General features: G+C 36.1%; 1 protein-coding gene across 3 annotated transcripts in view; it reads left to right on the forward strand.

Moving 5' to 3' along the window:
* Window positions 1-14722, forward strand: part of CSPP1 (centrosome and spindle pole associated protein 1) — a 61872-nt gene that overhangs the window by 28124 nt on the left and 19026 nt on the right. For 2 of the 3 annotated variants that reach the window (XM_053965815.1, XM_053965824.1), the window contains 9 exons: window positions 2450-2464; window positions 3413-3603; window positions 4454-4572; window positions 5568-5646; window positions 5985-6105; window positions 8107-8242; window positions 10230-10376; window positions 12597-12709; window positions 13790-13939. In XM_053965815.1, the coding sequence (XP_053821790.1) occupies window positions 2450-2464; window positions 3413-3603; window positions 4454-4572; window positions 5568-5646; window positions 5985-6105; window positions 8107-8242; window positions 10230-10376; window positions 12597-12709; window positions 13790-13939 (1071 nt within the window). The remainder of the gene's footprint in view (window positions 1-2449; window positions 2465-3412; window positions 3604-4453; window positions 4573-5567; window positions 5647-5984; window positions 6106-8106; window positions 8243-10229; window positions 10377-12596; window positions 12710-13789; window positions 13940-14722) is intronic. The other variant, XM_053965833.1, reaches the window with a different exon arrangement.

Genomic DNA, 14722 nt, shown 5'->3' on the forward strand with positions numbered 1-14722 from the left:
TGAGCAGCTGCTTGCTCACTTCCCCACCAGTGGGATCAGGGAAGGAAAGAATAGGAAGGGTAAAAGCTGGAAAACTCAAGGGTTGAAATGAAGACAGTTTAAGATGGAAAGCAAAAGCTGCACACACCAGCAAAACAAAACAAGGAATTCAGAGCTACCCATGGACAGGCAGGTGTTCAGCCATCACACATCTTGGGAAGACAAACAACATCCCTCCAAACATCCTCCCTTTCCTCCTTCTTCCCCCCACTTTTTGCACTGAGTATAATGTCCTATGGTCTGGAAGTCCTGGTCAGTTGAGGATGCCTTTTTCAGCTGTGTCTCCTCCCAGCCCGCCAGCCACACCCAGGCCCCTCACCAGCATGGCAGCAGAAAAAGCAGAAAAGGCCTTGTCTCTGTGTAAGCCCTGCTCAGCAATAACAAAAACATCTCTATATTATCAACCCTGTGTTCAGCACAAATAAAAACACAGCCCCACACCAGACACTGTGGAGAAAATCAACTCTTCCCTAGCCAAAAACAGCACAGGTTGTGAGTCATTAAACATACTTTAAACATCAGAGGAAAATATTTTCATGGAAATTATTGAGCATTTTATTTTGCTGTGTCCAAATAGAAATTTGTATCAACAGTGGCTATCATGGAAAGAATTACTTAGTGTCCAGTGATAGCCTCTTCAATGCACACAGTAGTAACCTTTCTTTGGGAATGCAAAGTATGCTGCAGAAAGCTTTCTCTCAATTTAAAAAAAAAAAAAAAAGGTTGTTTTACAGATGAGTTGTTCTCATTATAACAGTTTTTAATTTAAAATTTGTAATTTTTTTTAAGTGATCAGTATAGTGTTTAGGATTACAGGCATTTTTATAGGATTTTGTAAAATGCAAGTTATTTGGTATTGTGTTGTGTGTAAGACTTAATGCAGAGTTACTACTGTCTCCACTTCCTTAGTAAGGTGATGATTACATTAAGAATTTTGATTAGCATGCATCCAGGAGTAGGTTGTCAGCACTAGTAACATTTTTAGGAGACTGGTAGTCTTTCAGAGACTGACAGAATTTGTGTGATTTCCATGTACTTGCTATGTGCCCAAAGCCATTGCAGGTTGGTTATGGTGGAGATGTGCTGTTTAGGATGTAGGGTGGTAACTTTCAAGCAAGAATAGACTGGTTATTAAGTTAACTGGTTACTGGTTTAAATCATCACCAGTGCTGTTTTGGGGGAATGCTTTGACACAGATTGAAAGTTGTGTCATTTCTTGAGGGTTCAGTAGAGGGTAAAGAAGTCATCTTTGCTAGAAAATGAAAGTGGATAGCTAGCTGTAAGATGCTATTAGTCAGAACCTTGTGGGTCCCTTCCAACTCTGAATATTCTGTGATACCATTTCTTTCTTTCCGTGAAACTTGGGAGACAGGAGACTGAGAATGCACACAGACAAGCAATGAAGTGGAATCAAAATTCTTACTCCTAAATGGGGAGGAAAAACACCTATCTGGTTGCATGTTCCTGCCTTCCTTCCATGAAGTGTCTGTCATGCCTGTTTGGTCCCTGCTTCAAACTCATTCAGCTCAGTTATCTGGCAAAAATCTGAATCTTTTTTCTGCTTTATTTGGTATAGAAGGGTCAGCTGGCTGATCAGGGATTCACATGGTGAAAGGGAGAGGAATAGAGGGTATAGCGGGAGGCAGGCAGGGGAGGAGGCAGAGCTGAGCAGAGGATGCTGGCTCTTCCGGCTCAGCAGGCTGCAAGGTCAGTGTAAACAGTTCTGTGTAATCAAAGCTGACTGTGCAGAAGCATGCTGTGCTGCAGCACTCAATATACCATACACATCTCAGTCAGAGTCTGCAAAGTGCCTGTTGTAGGAACAAAATTCTATCTAGAGGAAGTAGATGACATGCACAGTGTTTTTAAAAGCACTAATTTATCTGAAAGCCTTCAATTAAGTTGAATTGCTACATTCATTAAACATCAGTCACTGTTAGCTTTAAATTGCCTCTCAGGGAGTGATTCTAATTAGGTGCATTTCTTGATTAATTACAGGTTGGTTAAATAGCAATGCCTGATTAAGAATCTATAAATGTAGACTGTTGTATATGCTGCTTGTTTAAACTGAAACAATCCCCAGGATGAACTGAGTACTGAAGTCACATCTGAAATCAGCTGTAGAGCTGAAATCCTGGGGAATTTTGGGAATGGTTTCAGATTAAAGTTGTTAGTGAGAAGGGCTGTTTTGAATGTTCTGCAGCTCAAGACACTGGATTTGAAAAGACAAATTTATAAAATTCAATTGCTTTAGCTAGTATCTGTTACCTTATTCTGTGTTCACATCTAGAAATTTGAAGTTAAATGCTACAAGCAAATATGCATGTCTAGTAGATTTTGAGAATTTTTATCTAAATGCTGTAGTCCTTGATTGGTGAGTACTAACTGCCTTATATATACTGTCTTGCAGCTAAATGATGAGGAGGTAAAGATTTAATACTTTGTTGAAATATTTCCATATTGTAGGGTATATGGTTTTCTGGTAGATATTTAATATGTAGCTAGTTTCGAGTATTACTTTCTCTGAATGCATGTTAGTTGAAGAACTTCAATATTAGGACCAATAAATTCAGAACAAAATCTCTTTGACTTATACAGTGTATGATATTTTTCCATTCTTCTATTATATTGTCTTATTTAAACAAACATTAGAATAGTTATGCAGAGCAGTTGCTGTAAGGGCTTTCTTGGTGTCATGGGATAGTTCTGAAACTGACTTGCATGCCTTCACATTATTTGCATGTTGCTTTTGACTTTCTTCTGAGGCTGACAGTTATCAATAAACATTTGCTCTTCTGTTTTAAAAAGAACTCCCCCCAAAACTTGTAATTTTTGTTGTTGAAAAAATTAATAAGATAAAAGGAATTTAAAAAATAAAATAATGGTATTGCAAGGAAATGTTTATTGGAAGAAGTCTCAGTGTGTATTTGATTTTAGTTTTTACTGATTACGAGTTATTTGAATCTTGTGGAGGGGAGGGATTTCAGAAACTTTTCTATGCATAATATGAGAATAGTGTCACTGTGGAAAATTGGCAGCTGTAGATAAACTGTTCTACAGACACCTCTGGAAATGTTCTTTTTTCTGGGCATTAACTAGATTTATATACTTCCTGAAACTAATGATAAGATTGCTTTTTGTAAATCTCTGATAAACTTCCTGGATTTCCTAGTAATACTGGATTCCTAGTAGATCATTGGGAGGAAAAAATTCAGTTACTAGAAATTTGAACATTTGAAATTTGAAAGTTGGGATCCAGTGAAGTGTTCAACCCAATGTAAATGGAGGTTCAGAATATTTCCTAGTAATAAGGTAACTGTTCTGTTTTGTTTTTTTCCCTCTCTCTTACTTCTTTTATTTTTTGTTCCTTCAGCCAAATAGATTGAAGCAGTTTGGCTTCACAGCAAGAGCTTTTGAAGAGAAGGTACCTCCTGAAAGGCCCAGAGTGGCTTTCCAAACTCCAATGCCAGCCCGTTCAGCCTCTCCAGTGAATGAAGACTCTCAGAGTGATAAAGACTTTCAGAGGGGTCTAGTCAGCAGTCTTGGGGAAATGGTAGCTCCCAGGTGCTTCACCATCATGTTCATTTTACATGTTAAATAAGATTGTTGTTTAGCATGTTATTACTGCTGAGGTAGAGCTTGGTAGTACTGTTGATCCTCCTCCAAGGAACTGATGAAGGTAGAAATAATATTTTGACAATTTCCTCGTAGTTTATTTGAAAGTATCCATGGAGGCTGGATTATCTCTGAAGGCAGCTCTCTCACAGTGGGTGTTTGTGTAGGATGAGGGTTGAGCTGTAGAAATTATGTTCATGTCTGTAATATAGAGTCATGTTGTGAGAATGCTTGGGCACTTGCCCTGCAGAGTCCATGTTTTCAGAAGGCAGGCATGGCACCAGTTTGGCCTCTATTAATTAAGCAGTCTCCTAGGGCTGAGCTCAGAAATACACTGTAGGCAAGGACAGCTTCCACTAGGTGCTGTGATTGTGACTAAACTGTTCAGGGAGAGAAGGAGCTTCAGGCATGTGGCTGAAGCTGTGCTGTTCACCCTTTGACCAGATCTTGCCTTGTTTTCTTTACTGACATAGCCAGGAAGTACCATTAATTGAGCCACTTAAAGAAGGTGTGCTTGCTTTATGTTCTTTAGATCTCTGGAATAGTCTGGGCTCACGCACTACTCCCTCAGGGAAGGTTTATTCCCTACTGAGACTTATTGCATCTTGTTCCTGCATGCCACTAATGAGGTCTTCAGCTGAACTAAGTCTAGAATTTTTCCACAATCAATTCTCTTTCTATCCCCATCCCTGCTTCATTTTATTTCCCTCCCTCTCCTTCTCTCCTCCCCCCTCTTCTTTTGATGATATCTTTTCAGTTGTACAACAAACCAAGGAATTGTGTCCCTTTTTTCTTTAAGGCTTGCACCGTTGCCACCACCTCCACCACCAGTTTTGACAGACAACTATAAAACACCTTATGATGATGCTTATTACTTTTATGGGGCTAGGAATCCCTTGGATCCTGCTCTTGCATACTGTAAGTTGATGATATTAGGTGGCTTGGTTGTTAAGAGTCATTTATATGACTGCTTTTAATCTAGTTAAATGATGAATAATGTAGAACTTGTAACAGCAAATTAAACCCATTTTTAAGATGTGTATTGAATGAAAAGGGCTTTTTTTCAGTACTGTTTTTGAATGAAGTAATTTTCTCCAGCAACCAAAAGGGCTGTGACTTCCAGAAATCTTGTTCATCACTTGAACAAGCTCTAGCCTCAGATTCTTTGCTGTTACTCTTCCCAGATAATTTTCTTTATTATTTTGCTAATTAAAACATTATTTCCTAAAATCACTTAAAATAATTAATTACATGTTTACGTGTTGTTACAGATATAATTATCAATATTTTAAAGATATTTATTAATACATTAAATATATTAAAATAATGTATGAAGTGGTCTGCTTTTCTATTTTAAGAACTCCTTTTTTGCCTGTCCTTTGCTTCATGCTGATTTCATGATTGAAACTATTGTGATGTGTGTAGGGAGGGACTAGATTATGTGGTGTTTGTTTTTGTCTTTTTTATTTTTTTTTTCTTTAGAGAAAAAAAACAGAAATACTTAATTTTTTTGTGCTATCTTCATAGAAAAGGTAAAATAAAGGAGAAAAAAAACTTAGAAAAATAACTCTTTGACTAGTTGATATGAAAGACATTAGGAAAGAATGGGGATGTGTCACCGTTAAGCGAGTAATTTAATTTTGTTATTTGATGTAGAATATGTTAATGAGGTAATTTGTAAAATCTAAAGGGATTTAGTTGAATTTAAGAAATAGATTTATACCTTGGCATTGTATTTCTTGCTTTAGAGGGCATCATGAGTTAGCTGAGTTTGTTATAGAAGCTGAGAGTTCTGTTTGTTCTATACTCACAGAGTTTGAGTAGTGAACTCTGTTCTTTTAGATAATGACAAATATTTATATCTGAGCATTCAAAATTTAAAATATGTTTTGTTTTGTTTTTTTACTGTGCAGATGGTACAGGAATGATGGGAATGCAACCCACACTGAGTCTGGATCCTCCATTAGGCCAAGCTCCAGCAGAGCAGCCCATGTAAATATTAGCTATAGTCATATTATTTGTGTGTATTTCTCTGTATTGATACTTTTTTTTTGTGTTGGTAATATTTTGCTGAGAACAGATATGCCTTTCAAATAAAATGTGATAAAGACCACTCTTCAAACTTCTAATTGAGGATTTCTATCTAGACAATAAAAAATAATTCCGTGAACTGCTATTCATATGGACCTAAGAAAATGTTTGGGATTATAAACTGCCAGGCTATGAGAAACAACAGCTCTTAAATACTTCAGGAAGGGATTTTTAAAATTTTTTACCTCACTCTGGACCCTGTGATGTTTTCCTTTTATATGTGTGATTTTTCAATTTAGAAGTAACACTGGACAGAGGAATTCAGGAGACAGACAAAGAAGCATAGGAGTGTATTCTGAAGAAAAAACAAAGCCTTCCAAAGAGGCAACATTATCTTATCAGCAAGAATTACAGCAGCAGGTACTGAGTGCTAAACCTTCTAACTCTTCATTCTTTTATTTTTTGACATATAATGGTTTTAACTATAGTACTCTTTCAGGCAGTTTTATGTAGCTTACAAATAAAAAGCTTTTTAACTCTCCTTTCTTCCATCACTTCCTTCCTCTGACCCTGCTTTAGTTCATTTTCACTGTCCACATTCAGGTGGACAGTAAGCTCTTCAAATTTTATGGCAGAGGTGGAGAGAATGTTAAGAATGTCACAGCAAACAGATTAGTTCCAGGCATGTAGCTTTATATAATTGTTTTCATAAACATAAGAACCTGCATCTTAAAAGGAATGGCTTGTATTGCTCTGATATTCCATTATTGCTAGAATTATTAGGAACAGTCTAATTTCTGTAATTTCTTCATGATCATTTGGACACTAATTCAAAGGTTTGGCCTCATGTTTATTTCCAGTTTGTTTGTAGGTGGTGTCTTACTTCTTTTTCGCTTCTCTTTTGATAGACTAGGCAATTTTTTGTGTCTCCTGTTCCAGTAGACATCTGAGTCCTATACTCACTTTAGTGGCTTTTTCCTGCTGCACCTTGTGGGAGCTTATAGTTATAAAATGTATTTGACCATTATGAAACATTTTACTTTTGCAGAAATTTTCCTAGAACCCAGTTCTGGGGCACTTAATATTTTCTTATCTTACTTTTTATATATTTCCTTGGTAGAGGTAAATAATACCTATAAAAATTAGTTCTAATTATATTTGTGCATAAGGAATAAAGGAAAGGCTGCCAACCAAGGTCAAATAAAGAATATAATAACCATTTAGGAATAGTGTCAGATACTGTACATGTGGTTTTCTGAAGGCGTTTTCTCACTATAGTTGTAAGTATTACCTTGCTATATGAGAGGCTGCACAATATGACATAAAAGTCTAATATACATAGCATGATACAATCTTTTGTAGTTGTTATGGTTGAAAGCAATTAGGATAGTCTTCTTTTTGCTACAGATAAACCTGACTGATGATTTTTGTAAACAGTTGAAGGAGCTAGATGGGTCTTTGTTGACTCATTATATCTCTTATGGAATTGTGATTACTTGATAAAGGGAAATTACAGAAACATAGAGCGGCCTAGGTTGGAAGGGAGCTTGAAAATCATCTAGTTCCAATCTCACTGCCATGGACACATTCCACTAGACCAGACTGTGTGACGCCTCATCCAGCCTGACCTTGAACACTTCACAACTTCTCTGGGCAACCTGTTCCGATGTCTCACCACCCTCATAGTGTTTTATCTAATTATATTTATCTAATGAAATGTTTTTCTAATGCACATGAGAAAAAAACTTAAGAAAAATACATTAATATATTTCAAATACATAAATGGTTAGTGTTTTAAAAACTTTGAGTAAAAAATGAACTTTTTAACAGCTGTTCACTTTATAAATTCTACAAATTAGGAGACTTAATTACATAAATGATTTAAAGAAAAAGAAGAACAAAGCATATGAACATTCCCGAGTTACATACATAGATCATAGTGAATTACTACAGAAAACTATTTTATGAATGATTATAGAATTGTGTAACATTCTGTTAGGCATTTACTATTTAGAGTCATCTCCAGTCTAAGTTTTGGTTAAACAAAACATACCAGATTGAGAGAAGCAAGTGTGGTAATACTGTAGAATTTTGCCTTTTTAATTTTCAGCCAGTATAAACATCTCTATCAAAGATCCAAAGATATGGAACTTTTGATCTATTGCAAATGTCACATGTGGACATTTCTGGAACTTGGAAGTATTATAATGTGTAGGATGTTTCTCTGATTATGCACAACTGGCCAAGCACAACACAACGCAATGCACTGTCTGCAGTGTAGACAGTGAACTCTTTGGATTTTCTTGCTGTAGATGAGGCAAATAGATAATGAGAGCATTCAGTTTGCTCTGTTAACTTTTTATTCAACTTCCACTTAATGTGATATTATTGTGGAACTAACTTTGGCTGGTTTGTTTTTAGATAAGAGAAAGAGAAGAGCGACGCAGACAAGAGCGAGAGGAGAAGGAGAAGTTAGAAGCAGAAATGAAGAATTACAATCCCTGGGGAAGAGGTGGTGGTGGTGCTCCTCTCAAAGATGCAGAAGGAAATCTGATAAGTATGTTTGTGAAAATTATGGGTTGTCTTTTCAAGACTGATGTTTTCTTGCTCTCGTAAGGGCTCTATTCAGCCATATTATTCTTTGTTTTGTAACACTGGTAGCCTTTGACAAATAAGACTTGTTTCAAAGAGATGCACTCTAGGAATAATTGAGTTATTATTTTGATTTCTGTAGAATCATTCAAAGAGTACAATCCAAACAAAATGGGAAACACAGGATATGTCAACTATAAGTGAAGACAATGCAGTTGTAAAGGGAGAAGGAGGAAAACAAACTGTCAGAATCATCTGCAATACAAATATGCTAAAGTCTGTTGTGAAGATTTTTATTTAAACATGTCCTAGGAACAGATTTTTAGTTTTTTTTTCTTTTTAAAAATGATTTCTTAGGTTTAGAAATCTCTATTTGCGATATGAAAAATGGAAATGTGTTTATATAAATATACAAAGCTAAGTGGAATATTTATATTTCCCAAAGTAACATTGCTGGTAAATGGTTATATAAAGAGCACTCAGCAGTGATGTTTTATAAGGCTTGCTTTTTTCCAAGTGCTCTTTAATACAAGATGGGAGTAGTGAGCTGGAAGATAGTTATGATGCAGGTTGTTCATCTACCCTTCCAGTAAATCATTAAATATTTACTGGATAACAGTTTATATACAAAAGTAGTTAGTTTTAGTTTTATGACACTTGAGCAACATATGTCAAAATTAATAGTATATTTTGAGGGTAGTGAGTAAAGTTTAAATGCTTTTTAAAGATTTTGTGGCCAAATTAAAATATAGAAGCTTGTATTAAGGATCCAAGCTTGTGTTTATCCTTAGGGCAGGTAGAGGTGTTCATACTGCCTGACTTCAGGCACTGCGTTGATGTGTTTGGCTTCTTCCTCTAGGCTTCGACAGTGGTGTGACTGGAAATGTAAAGGTCTCATACTGGCCTGAGCTCTGCACATAACTGCTGAGAAGTTTGTCTCTGTCTGTAAATGAGAAACCAAGAGAAAGAAGCTTCTTACCCCGTTTTCCTGAATTAAATATGTAAAATACTTTTCCCACTGTAGCTTGGCAGCATGATGGATAAGCTGTGAGTCGAGTGTCACAAAACAGGACATGCTTTATGACATGTCTTTTTTATGTGGTGTGACTTGTCTTTTTATCCTCTTAAAAATGTCTGTAATAGCTTTTGAGACTCTGATATATACAAAGGTTGCTTTAGAGAGAGGCATGGAATTTAAAGCTCTCAGAATGTGTACTTTAATGACTACAGTAATTCATAATTATCAGAAACATTATTTCAAAAGGTAATCTGAAAACTGTGCTGTAGTTTTTTGTTTTGAAATCATCCTTCTAAGTGTAGTATGGTAACACTTCAAAATGAGCTGAAATTAACGTCTTTGATCAGGCACCATGTAAATTTTGATGAAAATGTTGCATAATGTTGCTTTGCTTACATATTGAAATCTGCACCTGGATATTACTGAAGACATTAAGACCAAAATATGCTTCAGTCCTTCAATTGCACTTATTTCCCTCAACAGTAATTAGAGAGATTCAGCACTTGAAATATCAATACTAAACTCAAAAGTATTTTACAGCTTTAAGGAGATAGAAGAAAGGGTGGTTTCTAAATACCTGCTTGTCAACACAGACTTGTCAATCAATTTTGTCTTTGAGTTCTTTATCTTTCCAATTAATAGCATTTTGAGGCAGGGGAGAAGGGAGGTTTGTTTTTTGTCAGGAAAAATCATTCCTAACAATAGAAAAGTAAGAAAATAAATCTTTTAATCTGTTAGTTAATAGTACCTAATTATTACAATCTCACCCTTAGCCTCTGTATTCTTGTCTTTCCCCGAGTTTTTTTGTTCCCATGGCTGATATGCTCGGGAAAAGTGGAATCTGGTCAAAACCCCCTGTATTTTGGAGAATCTACAATGAATATGCCTTTATGAGATTAAGACATTATAAACAGTTATTTCCCCTTCCCTTTAGCGGACTTGACTGTCATGCACAAGCGAAATGAAGAGGCATATCATAATCCAGAGGCAAGACTATATGAAGATAAGAGGGCTATTGTTGACCTAAATTTGGCCTCCTCAAGACCTGAGAACTCAGAAGCATCTACAAATAAAATAGCAGGTTTTTAAGAATACTGTATTACTCCTCTAACTATCCATAAGTCTTAGTGATCAAAATTCCATAGTTCTTTACTTCTTTCTGGTGATCTATGATAGTGTTAGTGCTCTCTACCTGTGAAGTCAGTATCATGTTTCTTTCCCAAATTTCTTCATTGCTGTTACTGTGTAATCTTAAAATCTTACTTGTCTTGCCAGTAATGATAACTAAAGCTGTTTTAGCCCTGAAGAGTCAGGATCAGTATATTAGTTTCCAGATTTGGTGTTTTTTAATCAAATCTTTGTACATGTTTGTCTTATTTTTAAATGACACAGTAAAATACAGCTGTGTAATAGGTGAGACTGGAATAAAAGGAGGTCTTCAGGTGTATGATGTTAGAGGTTAAGATGAAATTGGTACAGTAACTAGGTTAACAAGTTCTAAAAGGTTACAGGTAAATTGGAGCCCTGTGCACTGCCTCCAAGTTCTAGGGATTTTGATTTATTTTCATATTTTGAAACAAATGCATCTTTATCGTCTTATGTTTTTTGAGACATCTAAATGAGAGCACTGTGTTTCTCCAGACCAGTCCCTAGTTTAGCATGGGCAAAGGCCAGGATTGACGATGGTCTTCTCAACTCAGCTTAGATGCTACTTTTCTTTATCTTTTTGAATTGTTGTACTTCTTAATAACGAATAACATGGTATTTGGGGCGTGAATCTATGTTGCACAATTCCAGTTCAGGATCCTTACCACTGACTTTTGTTCCTCCTGTCCCACCTTTCTCTCTTTATCCTCAACAGATGGTATATTTAACCATTTAGTAACAAGTGAAACAGGAAGGCTGATAAAGTAATAATGTAAAACAGCCAAGAGCCCCCAGTTAGATCCCTTATTTTGGGACTGGGAGGTAGTGCAGATCAGTGATGGGAACTTTATAGCCGTGCACCTTGAATTCGATCAGCCATGTAGTAGAGTGGCTTTGTGTATGTTTTGGTGGGTTTGGTTACTTGGGTTTGTGGTTTTTTTTTTTTTTGGTGGGTTTTTTTTTTTTTTTTGTTTTGTTTTGTTTTGGGTTTTTTTTGTTTTTGTTTTTGTTTTTTTTTTTTGTTTTTGTTTTTCTGTTTTTTTTGGCACGCTGCCCTTTTAAAAGAGGAACTTGCAGGATAGTAGGTGGTACACAGCAGGCATTTTCCTTGATACTTTCCATAGTAACTTGTCTGTCTTGTACTCATGCCAAACAGCATATAGAATTTATTCTGCTTTTTTTATATGGAAGTAGCTCCATCATGAAAGAGCCACATGTAAATTTAGTTATATTTTGGAAGGATTCAAGCGTTGCTTCCATGTAAGGAAAAATAATCTCAAAGTTTGGTATGCAAACACATGTCCCTAAGGCTAGGCTGTAGCAGTAAACATGTGCATTCCTATGGGAATACTTTAATGTGTTATTTATGTTTTCATCTGACTTGGGTGTTACCATATAGGGAAATGTAATGTTCGTCTCAGCTCAGTGGCGCTATTGCTCTTGCACATCTTTGTGGCACTATCCTTCAGAGCAGACATGATACGAGTGAAGAACATGCTGTATGAGTTGGAAAGTTAACACAACTTACTCTACTTTTCCTTTACTTCTTTCTTTGTCCTCTGCTTCTTGTAGGGATAGTGTTCTGCAAAACCTGCTCTGTGTGGTATCTGAATTAATCCTCCTATCTAGAGCTTTGGGGTTGGTATGGTTATGTCATGGTCGTAACTCAGGGCTAGAGTAAATCTGACACTTCAAACTTCATACTGGCAGAATTCAAATTTCTGACTGCTTAGAATTTTATTTGCCAGTCTGGGGCTTTGCTTTTTGTAGCATCCTTTGCTATTTTGTGTAAATATTTGTTCTGTTAGGATGCTGTGTTGAATTTCAAGCAGTAAAGTTACAAGGTGTAAAGTATTTGCTATTCTAATTAATTTGCAGGTAATGTTCTTAGAAATAATCTGCAGATTGAACAGTAGAATGGATGACTTTAGTGGGTGTTATTTTGTAGAAATGCAGCTCACTTGGATGGTATTAAACAGTTAAAACCTGGCAATTATTCCAGGCAGAAAATGTAAGAACTTTCAAGCCCAGCTATAGCCTTGAGTTACGACTGCCATAAGCTTCCTTTTGAAACAAGTGTCTTGGATTCCCCCTTCCTCACTCTGGCTTCCTGTCTTAAGTTTGTTTTTTATCTGTAACCTTTCCCCTCCCTTAGGTATTACATTTGCACAGGCCTCTCCTTTTGCTCGAGGTAATGTGTTTGGTGAACCTCCATCTCCAGAGCAGCTTAAGCGACAGGAGTCCTACAAGAACTTCCTGCGTCTACAGGTGAATGCTCATGCCAGATATCATCCAGTGAAATAAATTGTAAAAAGACAGTTTACACTCAGAGTCAATCATCAGTGCCCACCAAAGACCTTACTTGTGTTATCACAGCTAGGTCTCCACACAAGCGGTGTACTTGTTCTAAAAGCTACGTACTATAGAGTTTCTTGGATTTTGGCTTACATAGTATCATCACTTAGACAAGCATTTCTTAATAGTTGGCTTCTTTAATCTAGGCTCTTATTTTTTTTTTTTTAAGTACAGCTCTCTAAATATGGTATTGAGTTCTGAAAGTGTGCATAGAGTACAGGTTTGCATACATAAATGACTAGAGAAACCAAGATGTTTGCCCTTGGAGGTCTATGTGACAAAAATGCATGTGTAGCAAAATGAAATTGTGATCAGTCACAGTGTAGTTATTTATTGATGGGTGTATAAAACCTGTTTTTTCTTCAACCAGCTTATGTCTTCTGTCCGTAATACTTCACATTTAATCTTATGCTGCACGGATTAAATATCAGTGCAGTTAAATACCATTATCAAGGAAATAATAGATGATAATTTAAGAGACTGCTAAAGTCATACAGTAGTTTGATGTGGATCTCTTGAAAAGAAAAGTTCAAGGTTTTTTTTCCATGCATAGGGCTGCTAAATAGACTAAAGAATGGGCAGAACTTTTGCTTCAGTAAGTCAGCACTTTCTGTAATAATACTGCAATTGTGGAATGGATAATTACCATATCTTTTTGGTTTCCCATCCTCCATTATGTAACCAGTGAATAAAAGTGTTACTCCAGCACATCTTGAACAGAGCAAGTGTTAGGAAACACTCTGGTTTGATTAGTAGTGTTTTTAAGTAGTTTTCCTGTAGGGGGGTGGCTCCAATGGCCAAAAAGAAATAGTAAAATAGAATCTTATTTTAAGGGAATTCTGAAGCTGAAATGTAGGACAGGCTCTAGGATTCTTTCAGTTGCACCATATAGCTTTTGATTTTGCAAGTAGGTACTGCAAAAGTCATGGTGGTAAATGTTGTTGATCAGATTATTACTGGCTATTGACAGTTGAACACTTTTTTGTTTTTAAGATTGAAGAAAAGAGACGTAGGCAAGAAGCAGAGCGAGAGAAACTTAGAATGGAAGAAGAAAAAGAGGAAAAACGACTCGCAGAGCAGAGGATGAGAATTCAAAAAGCATATGAAGAGGAACTAGAGGAGAGAAGGAGAAAAGACGAGGAGGTGTAGTATTTTGATGCTTTGACTTCTTTCCATCCTAAACTAACCCTTTGTAGTATTTGTTGTCTAGAAGGTAAGCTGAGAAGTGTCCTGTGAGTTGATCTTTGCTTTTAAATGGGTCTGAATTAGGCAGAGGAGAAGTGGAAGATAGTCAGCATTAACGAGCTCATTCTTCTCACTCTTCATGCTATACTACAAACCTGAAGTATTGTTAATTCTTTCAAGAAAAAACCTGTAGTTTTATAAATGACAGTTGTGTTCTCCTTTCTAAAAGAAATTGGTGATGAGGCCAATAAAAAACTTTAGCAAATTGGTGAATTAAAAAAACATCATCCCAGTTTTTGTCTTAAATCTAGCTCTCATAGAATTATTTGAAAAATGTAACTATGCAGGAATATTTTGTAAAGAGTTTTTGAATTGGCAAGGAGATATCTTTGAGATAAGAATACTGCTTGTTTTGGATGAATGCCGATCTAGTAAATACTTTTCATGGAGGTAAATTCAAACCTAAATCAATACCCATGAATTTAATTCATACCCCAAATTTTTATTTCTTGGGTTTGCATTTTTTAATAAATTTGCATTATTTAGAATATAATAAATAATTGTAGGAAGAGGCCACAAGGCCATCAGAGAAGGAAATTTTGGAAATGACTCCTACAGTTTAGCCTTAGCTGATAGCAGATCTGGGGTCACAAACTGGTGTTTATAGAAGTTATTAGGAATTCTGTTTAATGATGTTAGCAAATCCAGGGCTGCTGCTGTTTGATATTTGCATGAGATATA

Source organism: Vidua chalybeata, chromosome 1 (genome assembly GCF_026979565.1).
Source record: "Vidua chalybeata isolate OUT-0048 chromosome 1, bVidCha1 merged haplotype, whole genome shotgun sequence".
Lineage (NCBI taxonomy): Eukaryota > Metazoa > Chordata > Aves > Passeriformes > Viduidae > Vidua > Vidua chalybeata.